Source organism: Panthera leo, chromosome C2 (assembly GCF_018350215.1).
Source record: "Panthera leo isolate Ple1 chromosome C2, P.leo_Ple1_pat1.1, whole genome shotgun sequence".
NCBI lineage: Eukaryota > Metazoa > Chordata > Mammalia > Carnivora > Felidae > Panthera > Panthera leo.
In genome coordinates this window covers 139,577,039-139,600,517 of record NC_056687.1, presented here as the reverse complement: position 1 = coordinate 139,600,517, position 23,479 = coordinate 139,577,039, and the positions used below count along the sequence as shown (strand labels likewise).

Sequence of the window (23,479 nt, the reverse complement as noted above, 5' to 3'; positions counted from 1 at the left end):
ATAATACTAAATAAAGCTCTTTTAAATAAAAACAAATAAAAAGACAGTTTGGATATCCCTTAAAATTTTTTTTTTTCCTTGGTGAAAGAAAGGTTAAAGGAAATTAAGAGGGAGAGCAGAAATTAGGGTAAGAAAAAGAAAAGAAAGAGAAGCAGTAGCAGAAAAACAAAAAAAGCTATAAATACAGATAAAAAAGAAAAGACTGGAGAACAGGAAAAGGGAGAAAGGAGGACTAACCAAGGATAGATACACCACAGAGCTCTGTCCTGAGGAAATAAATGTGTGCGGATCCATTTCCCTTTGCCATTAGCTCCAGCTCAGTGATTCTTATGGAGAATAGGATACACTTCAGGCGGGAGGGAGGAGTCAAATCAGAGCCTGGGGTGAAGCTGGAATTTGTACATATGTACTGTGAAAACACATGCAATAGATCAATTGCCTTTACATTACAGACTCCAGAGGGTAAAGCACAAAAGAGTCCCTAGGCTAATGTGGACAGGCCAAAGATGAGTAAGAAAGCACTGGAGGGTCACCAAAGGCTGGGAAATGGCTATTCATGAAGTTCCAGTACCTATCTCTTTCAAAAGATGATGTGGGTTATATTACTCTATAGATGAACTCTGATGTGGTTCATTCTCTTTCTCTTAATTGCTTTTTCTATTAGTATTTGTGAAAGAGACAGTCTGTAGGAGGCAGCAATGAACAAGCTGATGTGAGAATGTAAGCAAAAGCCCAGTGGTTTACACTGCTTTGGCTATTTCTTTTTGTGGGCAGAAGGAAAAATCTAATGCTTCACCTTAAGAGTATCACTATTCCCTCCAGTCTCTAGACCTGGTCCCTGAGGACATTAGCCAACTACTAACAACATACAGAATAGTTTCATTAAAAATTCCTCTGTACATAAGGATCCGTTAGGGGTGCCTGGGTAGCTCAGTTGGTTAAGCATCTGACTCCTGATTTTGGCTCAGGTCATGATCTCAGTCTTGAGATCGAACCCCATGTTGAACCCCACATTCGGCTCTTGAGCTGGGCGTGCAGCCTGCTTGAGATTCTCTCTCCCTTTCCCTTTGCCCCTCCCCTGCTTGCATGCCCTCGCACATGCTATCAAAATAAATAAATAAACTTTAAAAAAAAGTCACTGTGATCACAGAGGGATCTCTTTAGTGCTGGATGGGTGGTCTCAGTAGTTTCAGAAGATGGTACTCTCTGAAAGGTCGCCAGAAAAGGGAATGTGACAGCCACATGGCAAATCATACTAAGACAAAAAGGAGATCAGGGCACCATGGCCTCTCGACTAAGGGATCCTTCTGAGTGCCGAATGGGCAGTCAACATCCTGTACAGCGTTTTATGCTGTTATCAAGTTTAAAAAATGTATTCACTTTTAAAATTTACATAAAGTAAAATCCATGCTATATCATTTACTAACCAGGTACAGATGTTTCTGACAATAAATATTAGAACAGTTTGATTTACCAATAACAAGCCTATGGTATTAACAAACCACCACATTACAGATACGAACTGAATGAGGACAGAAGTCTAAATTGCAAAATAAATTAACCAACAAAGAAAGAGCACTTAAGAGTTTCAAAAGCACTTAAGATCTGAAAGAACGACATGAACCACAGTCAGCTACTTAATAATCTCATCATTTCTACATATATTTTAAGTGATAAAAAAGACACCTGTGGCAGATACTTGCCTGGGAATAACACCGGAAACCTTTCTGTTCATGTGGAGAGCAAGAGACTACAGAACAGACACAGGAAAAGTAAGTCTTGTTGTTGGAACTAAAACTGTTTAGTGAAGCCTGACACAGTTAAGTCTCTCCTGACAGAAGCTGTTAATAAACCCAAATAGTGAGTGCTATGGTGAAAAAAAAAAAGGTAGACTACATGTAGAAGAAAAGACTAATTTCAGAGAGCGACAAACTTATTACTGGTCCTCAACTGTAAAGAATGAAAAATGGAAAACAAACAAACACTGGGAGAAGTTATCCAGGGGAATAGGAAAGACCTTGGACCTAAAATATACAATTTTTGCATAATTCTTTCCCTATCATCAAAAAACCCCTCTTTTTACTCTAGAATGAGAAAAATTAATCTTATAATTCTTTCTCAATTATTTTCATTCCAGAAATCATAAAGAAAAAGTTAATTAAAATCTAGACTAAATGTTCTGGACTTGTCAGAAATTCCTCAAGTAAGGGAAAGAAAAAAAGTCTTTGAATCATTCCTTGGGTAAACTCTTCTGAGTAAAAGACACATTCCCATGTGAGTAAAGAATGGTGTTTGTTTATACTGAGGGTCTGCTTCACTTTTCAATTTCTTATTTGTGTTTTCTGAGCTTTTCACTGGCAACAACAGAACACATGTGTTGCTTCAACAGCTTTCCCCAATTCCCTAAACAGCATCAGATGCCAAAAACTTGCTTTACGGGAGAAAAATACCTCTAATACAATTTGCTATATTCTAAACTCAGAAAGACATTAATTGATTTAAGTGGAGGAAGAGGTCAGTTTTGGGAGAATGTAGAAATTGAGAAGTACTGATCTACACCATGTCATTTTCTTATTAGTGTTTCCCTAAAACAACAACAACAACAACAACAACAACAACAACAACAAATCACTGGTGATCTCTAAAAAGGAAAACCTCAAAATGCCATTTTCTAAAAAGTAAATTGAAGGGAATTTTCATCATGGCTTAATATATACAATAGCTTTATAATGAGATCAACTTCCAAACCAGTAAATTAGAGGTTATTATTGCAGGGACAGCAATAGACTTTACAGCAGAAAACTTGTAGCAACAGCTAATACCCATGTCCAGATTTATATTAATTAAGGGGCAATAAATATGCACAGGGAAATGCTAAGTAGAAGCAGGTCAAAGCCAGGGCTAAACATTGAGGTCATGTGTTTAAATTTACACCAAAATTATAATGAGACAAACTTAACTGACAAATATACTTTGCTAAGTCCCATCAATTTTGAGTTTGCAGAGCAAGGAGCCTCAAATGAAAACTAAACACGTATCTTTAAAGGATAGTTGATTTAAGAGAAATTTAATAAGCAAGAAAAAAACTGAAGATATTTCCATTTTGAAAAAAAGAAAAGCCAATACTGAGACATTATCAAGAAGTACATCTAGACCTTTTCTTTACCTTTAAGATATCCTAGCTCCACCATGAAAACTATGAATATGAAAACTACAAATATGCAACATAGCCAGAGTTCCCTAAATGCAAATCAATACCATATACAAATCAATGGCTTCTTTCTCTAGTATAATTATAAATTTAAATAGTCTTTCCAGTGAATTAAACAAGCTAATGGAGAGCTCCATTAACAGTAAACTTTCACTTAAAAACTTTCACCAAATTGGACACAAGACTATTTTGAACTCAGATATGAATCCCAACTCTAAGCTATCCACAATCCTATGAGTGCGAATCCACCAAGAGGATGCTTTTCCTGCAGGAATGGAACCATTCTGAGTAAGGCTAAAATTAAAATACACCAGCCCTATCAGACCCTTGATTCGATAAAAATGTATATATTCCTCAGGTAGAGGAATCCTCTATAGAGGACAAGGGGTGCCTGGTGCCTCTTCCCCAGTGTAGCTGAATGATCTTTTCTAGAGCTTTTCTTTTTTTTTTTAATTTTTTTTAACGTTTATTTATTTTTGAGACAGAGAGAGACAGAGCATGAACGGGGGAGGGTCAGAGAGAGAGGGAGACACAAAATCCGAAGCAGGCTCCAGGCTCCAAGCTGTCAGCACAGAGCCCGACGCAGGGCTCGAACTCACATACCGCGAGATCATGACCTGAGCCAAAGTCGGATGCTTCACCGACTGAGCCACCCAGGCGCCCCTAGAGCTTTTCTTATAAAAATCTAATGGTGGTACCCAACGCTAGATAAAGACATCTCCTCTAGGTCTCCATTTGTCCTAACTTGCCTTATGTATTTGAATTAGACTGTGTATGACCATGCTTCCATCACGGGAGCCAGTCTAGACAAGAAAGTCAGTCACTGGAGTACGTATGTGGGCACAGTTCTCTGAATAAAAGGTGATGCACACCTCACTATGGCTGCCCCTTAAGGCACTACCTACCCCCCGCCTACAGGCACACAGCTATGTAGGCTTTTTATAGGCTGTGCTAGGTATGTGAGTATCGCAAAAAATATGGCTTATTTGGGGGAAACGCTCTCAGAGGGAAGGCAGTGCTGAATTAGGGGGGAAATATCCTTGTATTTTCAAGAAAAGATAAATTTAAAAACTGATTTTTATTAAAAAATAAATTCATTATTCAAAGTTATAAATGCTTTATTTGGCAACAGGTTTCTCCATAGGCTACTCGTTTAAGTAGGAAGTTCTTCAAATATATCTAAAACATTTTGATTTATGATTTCTTTCCAGGAACACTACCTATTGTGGAAAGAAATATGCCTGTAGTTTAAAGGAACTCCTATACTGCTTATTATGCAAATTCCTCACCAATATGACATAACCAAAAATTCAACACCCATAAGCCCCAGGATCTCTTAAAGGACAAAAATAAGAAGGAAAAAAGAAAGAAGTTATTGCTGTTGTGTAGGAATAATTAGTCTGACATGTCAGAAGCATCCTTTTTTTTTTAAAATAAGAATTACTGTGGGGTGCCTGAGTGGCTCAGTCAGTTAAGCATCTGACTCTTGATTTTGGCTCAGGTCATGATTTCACGGTTCCTGAGATTGAGTCCTACACTGGGCTCTGTGCTGGCAGCATGGAGCCTGCTTGGGATTCTCTCTTTTCCCCCTCACTCTACCCCTGTCCTCCCCTCTCTCTCAAAATAAATAAATACACTTAAAAAAATAATTAAGAATTATTTTGAGTGCTGTTACTGGAAGCACTTTACCCAGGCCAAATACAGAATGGAAGGCTGTAAGTAAGGAAAGTAAGGAAATATAAAGATAACTGCCTGGTAATTGAGGGTCTCAGACTCAGACATTGGTAGGGTTACATTAATTCTTCGTATTTTCATAATTATAACATTTCTCCCAAGACACAATATGATCTCAAATATCTAAATTAAAAAGGCAACATGTTATTCAATCATCCAGATTTTTTGTCCATGCAAATAAATTTCTGGACAGTTAGAGGATTTTTATTATGTTGTTTCAGAACTCTTAAATTTCCATATTAAAACACTATAGTGCATTGTTATATTTTCAAATATATATTATTTAACTGTTTTAATATCATTTCTCCTTAAAAAGAAAACCAAACTTTACCAGTAGCCTACTTTCCAAAACAACACATACTGTACCCTTGAGTAACAAATATTAACAGTAATTCGAATGCAGAGACCTATTCTGAAGTTTACTGTATTATCTCTTTTAAAAAGGGTTGCCATGAAAATTAATAGTGTCAAGCAATATTATCTAAGAATATTTAGCCTGTCTGAAAGAAGGCCTAGATAACCTGTAAAAAATACCTAAACCCTAAATAAAGGTAAGTTTTGAGGCTGAGTGAGGAATACATTAGGGCTCATTATAATCATTTTCTCTATTTTATTTATGTGAAAAACCCACTTCATTCCTGTCCTTGGTAAAGCAGAGTCTAAGGCCATGTAGCTTAAACATTTTACTAGTATTTCCTACATGTGCTTAATAGGTCTTCACTCATTTAAAATTTCCTACAATTATCAAAAAATTTTATCTGACATCCTAATTATACTGAATTGGTGAGATTTTACTCCTGTTATAGGACAAGCCAATCAGAATCTCACAAAGGATAAGCGGACAGCTCTATAATGGTAAAAAAACAAAACAAAACCAGGAAAGATATTATAGACTGCTACCCTAGGGATTCATCTTCCTGCTTTAACCATGCTGGAAGCACAGTTATTACCTGGTTCAGAGCTACTTCCTGGGTCAGAGGTAAGGAAACAAGTGAGAAAAACGAACATAGGCATCATAAATACACGGTTGTATTTTCTTCTTTACTCAAGGAGAGTGATTTCTCCAATGGGTCTTTCCTTTAGATCAGATATGAAGGTAAAACTTTACAGACATATTTTGAATGCAACTCAGATTATCTGCAAATAAGGTATAGTTTTTACCATCTTTAAAAGAATCAAACCTACCAAGCAGATATATTTAACTGAGCAAAGTAATAAAGTTTTTGTAAAGGTCAGCATTTCTGGACAACATGTCAAAAAAATAATAAACAGGTAATATTCCCTTTTTTTTTTTTGGTAATATTCTTTTAGACTAGGCAAACTGGATGTTCAGGAAGGATATAAAACTGATGGCTATGTTAAATAAAGATTTGCCTACACAAAGCAAAAATATCAAGGGCTGATTAGGACACTTGCTTTGTCATGGAATCATCACTCCCCTACATAGTGAAGCCACCAATCCTTTCCAGACAACTCTGACTCAAGTTCTCTTTACTTGTTTCACTACCTGGCAATCCAAAACCTAAACCCATGATCAAATAATTTTAGCTTTCTTTTCTCATTCTGTGTTTTTTAGAAAATCATTCTTTTTTTTTTTTTAAAGTTTTAAATGTTTATTCATTTTTGAGAGACAGAGAGAGACAGAGCATGAGTGGGGGAGGGACAGAGAGACCCAGAATCCGAAGCAGGCTCCAGGCTCTGAGCCATCAGCAAAGAGCCCTACGTGGGGCTCGAACTCATGGACTGCGAGATCATGACCGGAGCAATAGTCCGACGCTTAACCGACTGAGCCACTCAGGTGCCCCTCATTCTTTTTTTTTTTTTTTAAATGTTAATTACTTATTTTGAGAGAGACAGAGAGAGACAAGGTGAGCAGGGGAGGGGCAGAGAGAGAGAATCCCAAGCAGGCTCCATGTTCAGTGCTGCTCACAAACTCAGCTGAAATCAAGAATCGGACGCTTAACTGACAGAGCCACGTAGGTGCTCCTTGAAAATCATTTTTGATAAAGGACCATGAAATAGGATCTTTTAGTTTACATTGTTATACACTAGTATCCCTTGTAACACAACTAAAAAGTTCCTTTTTACAGAATGACAAGGTAAGGAAACACATTTATAAATATACAGGTAAACAGAATTGATACTTTTTTTTTTTAAAACCCAAATTTATGATGGTACAGAATCACTTCTGTGAAATTTTTTTTGGAAATGTTTATTTATTTTGGAGAGTGAGTGAGCATGAGTGGGGGAGGGGCAGAGAGACAGGGAGACACAGACTCCAAAGCAGGCTCCAGGCTCTGAGCTGTCTGCAAAGAGCTCGACGTGGAGCTTGAACTTACGAACCATGAGATCGTGACCTGAGCCAAAGCTGGACACAACTGACTGAGCCACCCAGGTACCCAAAAACTTCTTTAATGCACAAAACAGAAATGTTCTTCTCCGTTTAATGATGTGTATTCCTGATTTTATTCATCCTTGCAATGAATCCTTGGTTCTTCTAGGACCTCCACACCATGGAAGGCCTATTTCCAAACAGATCCGAGGGAGTCTATGGGAACCTGTAGTGCATGAGGGGTCAGTGTCCCAGGATTCTGTAGATAATACGGAGTTGGAACCCAAAGTCCTTTATACATTTCTTGGACTTTATGTACTCTCCCGGTTTTTAAAATACCGGGTAGATTGACTATCTACATAGAACTATAGCTTTCCTTTACATAAGGTGTCAGAGAAGTTACAGGACTATGGATTACAGCCTATCTATATCCATATTTGGAAGTACCAATTACAAGGACTTTTGGAATTTACCATGTGACATTCTAGAGGAGAGCCAATTCTTCACAAAGAAAACAGCTTCAAGTTAGCTGTATGTCGTACCATATATTTCTACTTTATAAATTTTCTCACTTTAAAAAAAAGTCATAGGCATTAGGAGAAACCTTAGGTCTATGTATCCATATTTAATACCTCCTACAGAAAAAAAATTTTTTTTTGCATTCCTGCTAAGATAGCTTGCCTTGAAAACAGGTAGGCTTATCATTTTTACAGCTTTATCTTAATTTCAGTTAAAGAAATTGTTCTTTGCCAGTTCTCAAGTGTAGCAGAGTAGAATGTGTAGAAGCCAAGTTCATGCTGCTATAGCAGGCAGTAGAATCCTCTTAAAAGTCTGTTTATATACCTTTCATCAGTGTAATAGCTCACAAACTTAGTGTAAATAATCTACACAAATATGCCTGTGTTGAAATAATTAATTCTACTTTATGGTCCCCACCCTCTAGTAGTCATTACCAATTATAATATTTTAATGGTTAGTAACACAATTTATTATCCAATCATAACCAGGTCAAAGACAAGCGATTAATAACAATCAAAGTTAAGGTATATGAGACAATGTATGGATAAGGATTGTATTTATCAGTTGTTTGAAAACTGGGCTGTAAGTGATCTGAAACAAAGGGCTATGAAGTTGGAGAATAAGGAAGGAGCCATTCTCCGACCTTTTATAGAACACTATAAAAGAGCCACTGGGAGCAAATTCCTCTTTCCATTTGCTCAGTCCATTTGTGAAGAATAAAGCTCTTGCCAATGACGCTGCAGCTGTGCTCACCCTCGACTTAATCACTGTGTAAGGCTGAGGGTTAATTAGCGCCATTCTTAGTTCTATTTGTTGTTTTAATAAAAGATACGCATAAATCTAAGACGGGGAGTAACTGATACTTGATTTTTATTTGGAAGGTGCTGGGGGGAAGGGGAAGAGCTCATCCATCTTGGGCATTGATGTTTGTGGGTGTGCTCAGAGCATTTTCATTTGACCTGGCCTATACGGTTCTGCCTGTTTGAAGAGTGGCAGACAAAGACTTTATGGTTGTGTGAATGCAGGACCCTGATGGCCCAGGCTGAACCATGAGGCGGTCTTTAGTTGGAAGGCAAATGATAGGGAATGAAATACAGAGGGTGAGGGTCAGGGCCCAAACGATTCTCCCACAGAGCAAAAGGGCCAAATCACACGCCTTTTACAGACTACACTGCTGCTCATCTTCGGCAGTTACGAGGAAATCCTTATCATGGAAAACTTCAGACATATTCAAAGGTAGACAAACGAGTATAATGAAGCCTCCCCCCCCCGCCCGCCCCCGTGTGCTCATCATTCATCATTCAACGATTACAATGGTCGATCTCGTATCCTCCACATCCTTATCTACTTCCAATCTAATCTTTCTGGATTATTTTGAAGCAAATTCTAGATATCAAAGGACTTTATTGCAAGTAGTTCCCTATCTCTAAAAGGTAAGGATATGTAAAAACTTCATGACAGTTCTGTTTAACTATGCCTAAAAATTTCTGGCAGTAATTCCTTAATATCAAAAGCTCATTTTCAAATTTCCAATTATCCCATAAAAGCCATACATTTGGGGGATAATTTTTAAATGATACAGTATCAGAATTACATTCCGAATAAAACAAGCTTATAACACTTTAGATAGCAACAGCAATAGAGCAAGAAAGTCGAACTGAGGTTAAAAAAAATAATGCCAGATAACATCCAGATTGATATACTTTTCAGGAAAAAAAAAGAGGAAAAAAAGATTAGAAATACTTCTGAAAGTTACTCCGTAAATAAAGCATCTGATACAGGAAAACCGTTGACCTCCTTGTTTTATTTCATAATTGTCAGTGTTCTCAGGATAGTTCATTTTTTATGAGGGAAAACACCCATTATTTTTAGGTCTGAAGACCATAAGACAAGCATATTTGAAACAATAACCAGACTTCATATAAAGAATATGATAAACATCTAAGAGTTTAAAAAAACAACCACAAATAGCACAAACTTCAAAAGATACAATCAAACAGAACAGAGCTTAAATTTTGTATATGCTTGAGAAGAGAGTATTGACAGATAAGAGCATTCCATGAAAGATGGAAATCTGATTAGTACTCTAAATGACAGCAATTCCTGGATTAAATCATGTTCACCAAGGAGGACTAAACTCCGGGAGCTTGGAAGGCCAGTGTGGGCCTTTGGAGCTTATCAACTTCTACTCCTTTCTGCTGCCATTCTGTTCCTCAGCAGTGTGACACAGACAGACTCTGGCAGCCAGGGAGAGTCTGACAAATAAGAGTGCTCTGGCAGGGTCAATGAACACCACTGTGAAGTGTGAACAGCCCTATCAAGGCCAGCAGTTAGACCTACCTAGACCGTTGCATTGGGAACAGAGTGATTATCACCGGTGCACCCGTCAACTGGCTGGTGACTGTTGGACATTTTGCCACCCGCGAGATAATCCTTCCTAGGAAATAATGCAATAGGGACTACTAATTGAAGGTTAGGCTTTTTCCAGAGTTTAAACCCAAGAGTGTCAGTGCTGAGGTGGTGGTGTTTAGAGATTATTCAATACTCTCTTCTCTCAGTTAAACTCAACCGAGTAGGTATTTGTCAGCCATTGAATGTATGCCCATTTGGAGTCCTAAGTACCCTGGGAAATGACATGAACAACAGCCCATGATTGTTTACAGAGGGCTTGCATGTGTACCTCACAGGAATCCCGTGATTTAGGTAGGGCTGATGGTTATCTCTGTTTTGTAAATGAAATGGAGTCTGAGGAAAGTGAAGCGCCCAGAGCAAGTCGCACAACTAATTAACAGTGGAGCTGGTATTAAAATCTGTATCCGTGGACTATAAATACCATGCTGTAAGGATGTACAGCCCCACCCTCGAACTTTTAAAATTTATTTCTGAATAGACCAAAAATTCTTTAAGTAAGAGACAAATGTAAATTATGAGAAGAGTATGAAAAAGATTAAAAAAGTAAGTTTATGTGGAGAGAAGAGTGAGAAAAGCACTTTGAAAATTGGTGCAAAACCTTATGCAAAACCTACTTCAGAGCTGACAGCATTTCTGGTGTTAAACTAGCTCTACAGATTTAGTATAGGAAAATCATATTTATTTGTGTTCTATCAAACTTATATTTGTGGTAATTTGAAGATAGCTTAGGTTGAAGTTCAACTTAAATCTGGGGGAAAAAAAATCTACACATTGGAAGTGTACCAGAAAAGGGTGTGAAGTAAACCCATTAAACAAAAGAAAGGCCATTTTGACTTAAAAACTCTTTTTAAGACTCTAGAAGTGTGAACACACGTATCGATGATGTGCCAATTAGGAAATTTTTGTATTATGTCTTAAAGTACAAACATTTAGTTTGTTGCCACGTATTTTACAAACAATAGTCTATTCTTAGATAAGATGAGCTGTATCTAGTTGATCAAACTTGAGGCTTAATCTTTAGGCTTATTCTTTACTTTTTCTTTATCCCTTACACTTATCCTTACTACCAATATTATTGTTTTCAAAATCTATTTTGTTTATGTGATTTTGCTTTAGCCAGGGGTGATTTTACTTTTATTGTTTTGTAGCATATATCTGTAACTTTCTGAGACACAGCAAAAGAAAACTCTAGTGAAGAGAAATATTTTTGATATTCTGAGAGCTGAATATCAAAGCTGAGAAAAGGCTTTGGTGGGATGAATGTATTCCTCTAAGCAGCGATTACCTGTACAGAGAAGAGCTTCCCACATACAAGCTGATTCAGGGGGATAGGACCATTTCAACTGGCTGGGAGACGGAACAGGCCTGGCTATGGCTGAGTAAGGAACGCCTCTCAGCACGGAGCTTTCTCTCTAAGTGTGCAGTTACATCTTACCCATGTGGAAGAAGGAAGGACTTCTTACTCGTCTAGTGTTCAGAAGTGCCTCACGCATAGTATGGCCTCAAAAGTTTCTTCTCTCCCCCTAGTTTTACTGAGATATAACTGACACCTAACACTAGCAGTTTAAGGTGTATAGCATGATGGTCTCATGTCAAAAGTTTCTTGTATGGGTGACTTACTTCTCAAGATAAGTGTTTTTTTCTTAAAAAACCACTCCCTTTAAATTTCAGCAAAGCCCAGAAGTCCTCTGTTGGGAGAGGGGAGACAGATATAGTTCCATGTTCCAACATTTCCAGGAGGACCACTGGGCTTAAGCCTCTATCACACAAAAAATGTCTTCTTATGACATTACCTCCAAATGAAGTTACACACAGTCATACAGACAAATGGGATTGAAATAGTAATAAGGAGAAAAAACACACTATTTGTCATTCAGTTTTAAATTAGTGCAGCATTAATGAACTTCGCTATCTGGGGTAAAAGTATGAAATAATTTAAAAAGTATTTTATAATGATCTTGCATAATTATATTTTATGTTTCTTTTGGTGGAAGTATTTTTATATGTCCTTATTTTTAAAAGTTTTAAAAATTGAACAGATTGTAAATTCTTCCTGTTTTATAAACCAGACAGGAGCTTAAGAGAGACCCTCATTCCCCTTTGTCATTTCTCTCTTGTCTAAAACTTCAATTATCTAGTGAATAAAGTTTATTCCTGAATGTGGAAGATAGAATCTTATAAAATATTAACACTACTAATTAAATACTCAAAGAAGAATTTCTCATTAAAAACATAAATGAAAACTCTGTAGCTACTTTAGATTTTTGAAGTTTCCAAAATAAACCCAGATACGTAAAAATTTGGCAGTTGGGTTTGTCTGTTAGTTAAAAGGAGTTGGTCAAACACATAATCATACATCTGCGACGACACAGAAAGTAAAAACTTTCAGCATTAAGCACACCAGCAAGCCACCAAGGCTTCGTCATAAACTCTCTTTAGTTTTCCTGGGAAGTTGTATTTCCTAGTTGAAGACCATTCAGCTTTTTTGTTCTATTAGCTTGAAAGGACGCATGGTTATTAAAATGCCAACAAGGTCATGTCTGCGTGGTGCTGCTTGGTTGTTATCAGATTTTAATAGCCCACATTTCTCAAATTAACATCTTCTGGTAGGCATCTAATTAAAGATTAAGCTATTCAATTTGAATTTTTATTATTATTTGCCAGCAGAATGTAATGCATTCTGTAAAAGCACTTCCCTATCCAAAATGATTTTTCATTAATTTTTATCACATTGTGCTTTTTCCTTCTCGGCAAATAATAGGTCTCAAAAAGACTAATGAGAAGACCCAATTTAAAAAGAAAGCAGTTAGATATTATGGAAATTTAAAATCAATAGTAATAACAGTAGTTACAGTGGTGGTGGTGGTAGTAAAGTAAACAATTTCCTAAGGTCTGACATTGAAGTCTTTAATAGACTTGAATTCAATATTGGATTAAGTCTCTTACCAGGGTTGCAATCGGTAAGAAGTGAGCAGATGGAGAGGAGAACTTTAGAAATGGTTAGGGCTGGACTCCAGTTGTCCTTTAGGATGTCCAGACAGATGACGCCCTGGCTGTTAATATTACAGTGATAGATTCTTGTCCGGAAAGTAACCTAGAAGAAAATGTAATGTTATTATAAATAGACATACTTTTTATTAGACAAAATAATCCAAGGGTCACTGGTAGAACCATATACTTAATTATTCCTTAGGCACCTGAGAAGCATCAAGAAACAAAATCATTATTTTAGAACTTGTTATTCTGGGCACAGAGAACTAAATAACCCCCAACAGCAAAATCATATCCTTTTGCTTTTGATGAAGAGTCCTATCGATTAGCTAGTGTTCTGGGGACTGAATTTGCTCTTGGTACAAGTGTAGGAATGTTCGTAAGAGAAAAACTAGCTGTGGCTTCTAAAAACATTTCAAAGGGGTGCCTGGGTGGCTCAGTCAATTGAGCATAGGACTCTTGATTTCGGCTCAGGTCATGATCCCAGGGTCATGGGATCGAGCCTCACGTCGGGCTCTGTGCTGAGTGTGGAGTCTGCTGCAGATTCTCTCTCTCCCTCTGTCCCTCTCCCCCACTCATGCATGCCTGCTCTCTCTCTCTAAAATAAAAGTAACATTTCAAAGAAAAAATAAATTTCAAACATAAAAATTTCAAAAGAAACTTGTTGGAGTCCAGTTGTTTTAAGGATTTTGTGTATTTTGAGGTTCAAAATAGCATGGGAACACTATAAAAAGGACATAAATATTCTTTTCTGTCATGGTTTAAAAACACAAATTAGGCATGCATGTAAATAATATACCTAGTTTATAAAAAACTGTATTGGTTACAATTTATGAACCTTCTTCTCCTTAAATTCTATATTTTAATGTAATATTAGTGTAGTCTCTCTTCCCTATAATAGTTACATTACCACTGCACGTCGTTTAGGTATAATTTTGAAAACATGTTTATAACATTTTTCAAGAACTTAATTAAAAAGCTAAGTCTAAATCAGTTTTGTAACTCTGGTAAAACTCTGTTTTCTAAGAGTCTTATGTAAGCAACAATAAGATCTTAATGTTATTCATTAATATCATGTTTATAAACGTTCTCAAATTTGTAAGTTGAAATATAAAAAAAAAAAACCCTTAGTGTTTTAAAGACCAATCTTTTGGTCCCCTAAATTAAAAATGGCTCTGAACCAAAAACTACGTGGCAGAATTTTGTATGTGTTGCTACCTCCCAGGGTATCCAGCATCTGCTCGAACATCACATTTACTTAATTCATATAATATCAAGACTCAGAAAGGACAGATCCAGTCTTCTGTAATTATTAGACAACACAGTGCCATTTTCAGGCTAGATCAGTATTCCTAATAAGAACTGTCCTAGTAACAGGCTGGACCTTATAGATAACCTTGACATCCCTTCCACACAAACACATTCCAAACACCTACCAGTGCTGAAGAAAATGTAAGTAACATTTAAAAAAATACACAGCTGAATTTTCACAGAAATCCCCAGAGGCCAGAACTGAAAACCAAAAATTACAGTAAGCACATGAGCTGACAGTGTCGTTGCCAGGGGCAGGACTTGGGTAAGAGGGAGGGGGTGAAGGACAGTACCCAGTCTAGATTAAAATGGAGGCTTGGGTTTTGATGCCCTCATGGAAAAAGGTGAAACCTAAGGTCTGCATGTGGCAAGAGGTTGGGATTGAGAGCCCTTACACAGATTAGAACACGTGAGCAGCTAGTCTTTTAGTGAGTGGATGGACTTGAAAAGATAATGCCTTCTGGGAGACACAGCAAAGACACCTGCTGGAGAAAGCCTGGGCTCTGGTGGGGAGAAAAATGTATCCCCTGAGAATTCTAAATCCTCAGCACATAAACTATGCAAACACCAACCGAAAGAGAGCCTAAATGGCTATGTTACTATCAGATCAAATATATGTTTAAGGTAAAATGCAGAAAGATAATCAATGCGTTAGGATAAAATGAACAATTCATCAGAAAAACGTAACAATTCTGGATCTGCTGTACCTAACAAGACACCCAAAAATATAAGAAGTGAAACTCAGCAGAACTTTAAGGAGAAAAATGAGACATCTACAATCAGAGGGACATTTCGCTGCAGGAACTGAGGTCACGCAGATGAAAGAAAATGTAGTAAGGATGCTGAAAATATGAAAACAATTTAACAAAATCAAGGGATTGAAGATAAAATTCCACACTCAACAAAGAATATATATTCTTTTCCAAGCATATAAGAAACATTTATAAATACTGATCACATGCTAAGCCACAAAGGAAGCTTAACATATCTCAAAGAATTATTAAGACCATAAAGATCCCCTATCAAATGTTTGGGAAACTGAAAAGCACATTTTTCAAATAATTCTTGGATCAAAAAAAAAAATAAGTTACATTTATAACTAAATGACAATGAAATGTTGGACTGTCAATACAAACTGTGATTTGGCTAAAACAGTTATCAAAGGGAAATCTATAGTTTCGAATACATAAATTAGAAAGGAAGAAAGACATTTAGTAAGTGTTTAAGGAAGGAAAAAGAACAGAGTTAATCCCATAAAAGTAGAAAGAAATAAAGACATGAGCAGAATTGAATGAAATAGAGAATACCTGGTAATAATAAAATTCTGCAGAGGCTTATCCCTTTAAGTGCTAGATGAAAATACGAATATTTTTATGATCCAATGTAAATGATGAGTGGCTTTTATATACAATGTTTTAAAAACCTATCAGATACTGACTGGCTATTCCGAGCCAGTTAATCCTCAAAATAACACAAAGAGGTAAGTAGTATTATTGTAGCCACTTTTAAAATAAAGAAACTGTAATTCTGTGAGGTGAGGGATGTTAACTAAATTTATTGTGGTAATCATTTTGCAGTACATACATATATCAAATCATTATGCTGTGCACCTAAAATAAATACAGTGCTAAATTTAATTATATCTCAATAAAAATGGAGGAAAAAAATAAATGAAGGCCCAGAAGGGTTAAAGGACTGGCATGCAGTTGCACAGTTGTAAGGGGGGGGGAGCCAGAATTTAAACACAGCTTTGTTGACCTAAAAGCTCACGCTCTCCTAGTCAGCCTCATTGCCTCTGTTTTTTTTTTTTTTAACTTTTAATTTTGAGATTATTATAGATTCACACTAGGTTGTAAGAAACAATACTGACTGGGGCCCTTGGGTGGCTCAGTCAGTTAAGCGTCCAACTTCAGCTTACATCATGATCTCATGGTCGTGAGTTTGAGGCTCTGTGTGGATAGGGCAGAGAGCCTGGAGCCTGCTTCGGATTCTGTCTCTCTCTCTCTCTCTCTCTGTGCCCCTCCCCTGCTCATGCTCGTCTCTCTCTCTCAAAAAGTAAATAAAAATTAAAAAAAAAAACACACAAAACAATACCAATGGATCACACTATATTCCTCATCCACTTTTCCCCAATGGTAACATCCTGCATAACTGTAATATCACATCACAGGAAACTCACACTGATACAGTCCATTGACCTTTTCCAGTCCATTGACCTTTTCCATTTATCATCAGTTTTATACGCACTCATGTACACGTGTTTTTATGCAATTTTATCACACGTAGATCTGTATGACCGCCATCACAGCCAAGATACAGAACAGTTCCTTCACAAACACTCTTTGTGCTACCATTTAAAGGTCACTTTCCAAACCCTTTCCTTCCTTAATTCTTGACAGCCACTACTCTGTTCCTCATCTCTGTGATTTTGTCATTCAAGAATGTCATATAAGTGGTATCATATAGGATGTAACTTTTTGAAATTGGCTCTTGTTACTCGCACATTTCCCACGAGATCCATCTAAGTTGTTGCATGTATCAATAGTTTGTTCCTTCATACTGCGGGGGTAGTATTCCATGGTATGGATGTACCAGTTTGTTGAGCCATTTATCTACTGAAGGACAAATGGATTGTTTCCAGTTTTCGGCTATCACAAGTAAAGCTGTCATGAACATGTGTGTGTGTATTTGTGTGAATGTAAGTTTTCATTTCTCTGAGATAAGATGCCCAAGAGTGTGACTGTTGGGTTATATGATAAGCTCATATTTAGTTTTATAAGAAACTGCCATACTTTTTTCCAGGGCAGCTGAACCATCTTACGTTCTTACCAGCAGTGTGATCCAGTTTCACTTAGCATCCTGGCCAGCATTTAGTGTACGATGCTTTATTTCAGTCATTCTGATTAGGTGAAGTGGTACCATTGTGGTTTTAATTTGCATTTCCCTAATTGCTAATGATGTTGAGCACTTTTTCACGTGCTTTTTTTTTTTTTTTTTTTTGGCTATCTGGCTACCCTCTTTTTTGAGAGAGGATCTTCAGGTTTTTTGCCTGTTTTCTAATTAGGTTGTTTTTACTGTTGACTCTGTTTTAAGTGGAGATATTAAAAGTGAAGTATGGGGGCGCCTGGGTGGCTCAGTCGGTTAAGCGGCCGACTTCGGCTCAGGTCACGATCTCGCACTCTGTGAGTTCGAGCCCCGCGTCGGGCTCTGTGCTGACAGCTCAGAGCCTGGAGCCTGTTTCAGATTCTGTGTCTCCCTCTCTCTCTGACCCTCCCCCGTTCATGCTCTGTCTCTCCCTGTCTCAAAAATAAATAAACGTTAAAAAAAAATTAAAAATAAAATAAAAGTGAAGTATGGTTGGAAGAAAAATAAAGCATGAGTTTGCAAAGAATCTTGCAGATTTTTTGGAGAATGCTTTACATTTCAATATTTTGTAATACTGATTAAAGGATCTACTTTAGTGACGTTTGTTAGCTTTTGTCCCAACAGATATTCATAAAGAAACCACACTGAATCAAACAGGTAGGCTGATCGTTCCTACATGTGCTAATGCTGCAGGCTCCCACAAAGAGCACCTTAAAATATTTTTTGTGTGTGTATAGTTGACGATGTCACATTTCTTTCAGGTGTGCAACACAGTGATTCAACACATCTATACATTATGCTCTGCTCACCTCAAGTGTAGCTACCACACAGTGCTGTTACAACTGTCACCATACAACGCCATTTCAGTATCATTGATGACATTCCCTACGCTGTGCCTTCTATTCTGGTGACGTATTCACTCCACAGGTGGAAGCCTGCATCTCCCACTCCCCTTCACCCATTTTGCCTGTCCCCCAACCCCTTTCCTCTGTTAACCATCAATCAGTCTATTCTCTGTATTTATAGGTCTGATTCTGCCTTTTGTTTATTCATTTATTTTTTTAGATTGTGCATGTAAGTGAAATCATATGATATTTGTCTTTCTCAGTCTGACTTCCTTCACTAAGCATAATAGCCTCCAGGTCCATCCATGTTGCTGCAAATGCAAGATTGTATCCTTTTTTTATGGTTAATATTCTATTGTGTGTATCTATGTGTGTGTGTGTGTGTGCGCGCGCGCACGTGTGTATGTATATATCATCGCATCTCCTTTATCCATTCATCTATTAATGGACACTTGGGTTGCATATATTTTTTCAAATTAGTGCTTTCATTTTCTTTGGGTTAATACCCAGTAGTTGTTATTATTAAATCATAAGTATTTCTATTTTTAATTTTTGGAGGAACTTCCATACTGTTTTCCACAGTGGCTGATGATTAGTGATGCTGAGCATCTTGCCACCTGTATGCTTCTTTAGGAAAAGTGTCTACTCAGGTCCTCTGCCCATATTTTAATCAGACTGTGTTTTCTGGTTTGTTTTGGTGTTGAGTTATATACATTCTTTATACATTTTGGATATTAACCCTTTATGAGATATATCATTTGCAAATATCTTCTCCCATTCAGTAGGCTGCCTTTTTGTTGGTTGATGGTTTCCTTTGTTGTGCAAAAGCTTTTTATTTTGGTGTAGTCCCAACAGTTTATTTTCCCTTGCCTTAGGAGACGTATCTAGAAAAATGTTGCTGCAGCCAATGTCAATGGAATTACCGCTGTGTTCTCTTCTAGGAGTTTTATGGTTTGGGGTCTCACATTTGGGTCTTTATCTACGAGTTTTACAGTTTCAGGTCTCGCATTTGTGTTTTTATTCTATTTTGAGTTTATTTTTCACAAATACCACTATTTGAATTGGATAAAAAAACTGATGATCCCAGAGTTTTAAGAAGTGTTACTTATTTACCTATTGTAAAGTAAACAATAACTTCTTCAGGGTTCCCTTAATCACACTCCTACTTCTGCTACCACACTTGCCACAGGACCTCCTGGACCTCCTCATCAAACCGGGAATTACCCATGAAAGTCTCTTCTTTCAACTGACGTCCAGTGCAGTGCTTGGCACATAGAAAGAGTCCACTGTTTGCTGAACAAATGCTAACAAATCACTGGCTAGTGCTCAAAGAGACAAGTATCTTTCTGAGGGGTTGTAACATCTTATTGTTCTTTAGATACAAGAAGATTTTAGAACCATAACTTACAGTAGACTGAAAACTGGAAAACTGTGGAGAATAACCTGATAAAGCAGGATATATTTTTAATATTTTTGTACCCAAATGTTACTTTACTAAATTGTCCTATAGATTAAAATATTAGTTCAGAAAAGATTTCATATAGGTTAAACCAATAATAAAAAATAATAAATATTTAGTAAGTACTCAATACGTGCCAGGTACTCCAACATAAACATTTTTATTATTGTTACTGCCTATTTAAATAATAAAGAAAATTTAAAAATATGTGGCCTGGTCAGATCAGCAAAAGAGTTCCATAATCAAGGCAAAACCTTGCTAATGACAGTTCTTGAAACAGTCAGCATTGTCTTCCAGACCCTATCAACAAAACCAGGGGAAATGAGAGACAAGAACACATGCAAACTGATAAAGAATTGTCTGCAGTCCTTTTAGACATTAGTGATGCAGAAATCAAAAATGATATTTTGAATATTGACAAATATCAAGGGATGTGCACATGTTAGACGATTTTTAGAGGCTAAGAAAGCGCTCATCTCCCACCCTCATCCTACAGAAGGCTGCTCGTAACTGACTCAATTTTATAGAAAGCCCATCATGTTATCTTGTTCAGGGGGCTGGACAACAGTACATCCTTCACTTCACCCTTCTGACAAAAAAACAAATGATAAAAAAATGACCATAAAGGAATTTCCAGCTCTACTGCAGGGCTTAATTCTCAATGAGTTCTGTGTATCACATAACCTACACCTGCATTTGCATTTATTGCTGTTTTGGAAGCATAGTTCAATACTGATGTTTATAACGATAGCTATCATTCATCAAGGAGAGGTAAAATTATATTGAGAATACTGTTTTCAAAGGCTGGGAAGACAGTACATTTTAGAACATTTTCCATATATTAAGGAAAATTTTAAAACGATTTGGTTATAGTGATACCGAAAACTTATTTGTCCAGAATGTCTAATTCCAAGATGACTCTGGACAAGAGCATTTTAATTTTTTTTAAGTTTATTTACTTATTTTGAGAGAGAGAGAGAGAGCGTGGGAGGAGCAGAGAGAGAAGGAAAGAGAGAATCCCAAGCAGTTTCCGCATTGTCAGCACAGAGCCTGATGCAGAGCTTGAACCCATGAACCGTGACATCATGACCGAAACCAAGAGTTGGACACTCAACCCACTGAGCCACCCAGGTGCTTCAAGAAGTGTTTTAATTTATGCGTGATATCTAAATGCACACAGAGGCAGGTAGGTGTGTATGTGTGTGGTGGACAGGATACTGGCCTATTCCTCTAAAGATGTCCACATCTCAATCCCTGGAACCTGTGAATATGTTCTTATATGGTAAAAGGGACTTTGCAGGTGTGATTAAGTTAAGGCTCTTAAGATGGGGTGATTATATGGGTGGGCTGGATATAATCACAGGGGCTTTACAAGAGGGAAGCAGGAAGATCAGTAGGGGATGTCAAGGAGTCAGAATGATGGGGCCATGATCCAAGGAACATAGTCGGCCTCAAGAAGACAGAAAAGGCAATGAAATAAATTTCCCCTTAAAGCCTCAAAAAGGAACACAACCCTGCTGACACCTTGGTTTTAGTTTGCTGACATCCAGAACTGAAGGACAGGAAATTCACATTGTTTTAAGCCACCAAATTTGCGTTAACCTGTTATAATAGCAACAGGAAACAATACAACATGTAAGTATATTTCTCAGTTGCATTATTACTTTATCTTAAAAGGTAAATGTAGCTGTGCTATTTCTATACTTCACAGGATCACTCCTTAAAAAGTAATTTTCGAAAGAATTAACACAATTTTTTATGTTGACTACAGCATAAAACAATGCTACTAAGTAGTGAATGATCTATGGGAAGTTACTTTGCTACTTTGAGCCCCTATATCCTGACAAAATGAGACTTAAATTAGATTATTTCTAAAGCCCACTCTAGTTCCAAGATCCAAGAGTTATATTATGAAATGAATATGTGGTTTTGGGAGCTAGCTGGACTTGAGCTGGAATTCTGACTTCGGATGAATCAGATTAGCCTGTTTGAGATTCAGTTTCCTCATCTTAAAATGGGAAGAATACTAGCTATACCCACTGTGGCTGTGAAGACTGAAGCACCCGAGAAGTTCTAACACCACACTTGGCACTCAGCACGGATTCAAACAGCGCCAGTCTCCTTTCCCCTCTTCATGTCTCCCGGTTTTACAGGGCAATTTCAGAATGCATGTGTTCACATAATAATTGCCCTATCGCCGGAGTTTTAGATGTGTTTTCTTTATACCACTCCCTTGCTCTAGAGTATGGACAACATTTCACACAGAGACAAAAAGTATTTTTGTAAAGGGAGAGAAATCATGTAGGGCATGAGTATAGACAAAGAAGAAAATATTTTAATAAATTATTTCTGCCAAATTGATTCAAGACATAATTCAGGAAAATGTTTTAAAGTAAAGAAATACCTCCAGGCTGGAAAGCTGATAATGATATTAAAAATGATCATTTAAAATAATATTTCAGTAATAACCTCTATTTTTCACATAGCTTACATTTTTCAAAAAACTTCTCATCATGATATACATGACACGGTGATTTTACTGAGGAAGTATGAGATCAGTGAGAAATACATTCCTCTTAAAAATACTTTTCCATGGAGACCCAGAGAGGAAATATTTGGAGCTCCTGTGCCATAAATCAGTGAATCATGTAACAAAAGTCCAAAAATAGCAGGGTTAACATCATTCAAATGGATCTTGGCTCTAAGCTCACTATGAAACTAGTTTATATGAATAGGTTGTTAATACACATTTTAAAAATGTCAGTGCTACCATACTTTTTGAAATTTCAAGTGCTCTTAAAATGGACTTAAGAGCACTGCACCAACAAGTAACACATCCTAAGACAAAATAAAAACTGGAAAAACTCATTATAAGTGAGGAGAATCACAAATCTTAAAGAAACTCTAAGAAATACACATTAGTAGAACACAACAAAACCCCTTCCCAAATTAAAAAACAACAACCCTGGAAATATGTTTCTCCTATCCTAAGTGACAGTAAAGGAATTAAAATTAAACGTTACTTAGAAACCATCAAGTGGAAAGATGACGCTCACCCTGCTGTGAATGAGGCTGGGTAGCATGCTACATTTGACTGCAGGCTAGAGCTTTTTTTTTTTTTTTTTTTTTTTTTTTTTTTAAGATTTCAAATACTATTTAAATGATGAAGAATGAAAGATATTTACAGTAGAGGTATTTAAATTTTAAGTCTTTCTCAGTTCCTTGTAAGTACAGATGTAGAAAAGCACACAACTAGAAAATGTCCCCTCTCGTGAGAAGTAAATCTCTTAGAAGACGGGAGCATCACACTCACTCCCCAGGGCCCTTTCTGACCGTGCAGCACCTGACTACACCCAAGCCCTGCAAGGGGAAGATACTTGGTATGACTTGATTAGGAACCAATAATTAGATTCCTTCTTATCTAACTTATAAAAATTCAATTTATATAGAATGTTTCAGGAATGTATCTATATTGAATGAGGTTCAATTTAGTTTTTTTCAAATTTGTGTGCTCTTTTTTATTAGTGACTTGTTCTCTCATTATAATATTTTCTATTCTTTTTCTCTTTAGATGACTATCTCACCTCTTTTTTGACTTGTTCTACTGCCTCCAGTTTTAATGGTACTTCAGCTGATTCTCCTTTAGGGTAGCATTGTATCATAGAGCGGATTTTAATCTGAGTATGAGCTCATCCTCAGTGCACATTATTTTCCTGTAGAAGTTCTGTGAGCCTTGGACTGTAGAATGTTCTGCATTTGCTTCTTCATGGGCCTCAAGGACAACACTAGTTTGAGAACAG

At 37.0% G+C, this 23,479-nt stretch overlaps 1 protein-coding gene across 2 annotated transcripts in view; it reads right to left on the bottom strand.

The window, feature by feature from the left end:
* The window catches only part of UBE2E2 (ubiquitin conjugating enzyme E2 E2), a 369,863-nt gene that overhangs the window by 34,863 nt on the left and 311,521 nt on the right, over positions 1–23,479 (bottom strand). Inside the window, exons 5-6 of one of the 2 annotated variants that reach the window (XM_042955881.1) lie at positions 13,155–13,302; positions 10,137–10,233 (exon numbers count right to left, since the gene is read on the bottom strand). In XM_042955881.1, coding sequence (XP_042811815.1) covers positions 10,137–10,233; positions 13,155–13,302 — 245 coding nt within the window. The remainder of the gene's footprint in view (positions 1–10,136; positions 10,234–13,154; positions 13,303–23,479) is intronic. The other variant, XM_042955882.1, reaches the window with a different exon arrangement.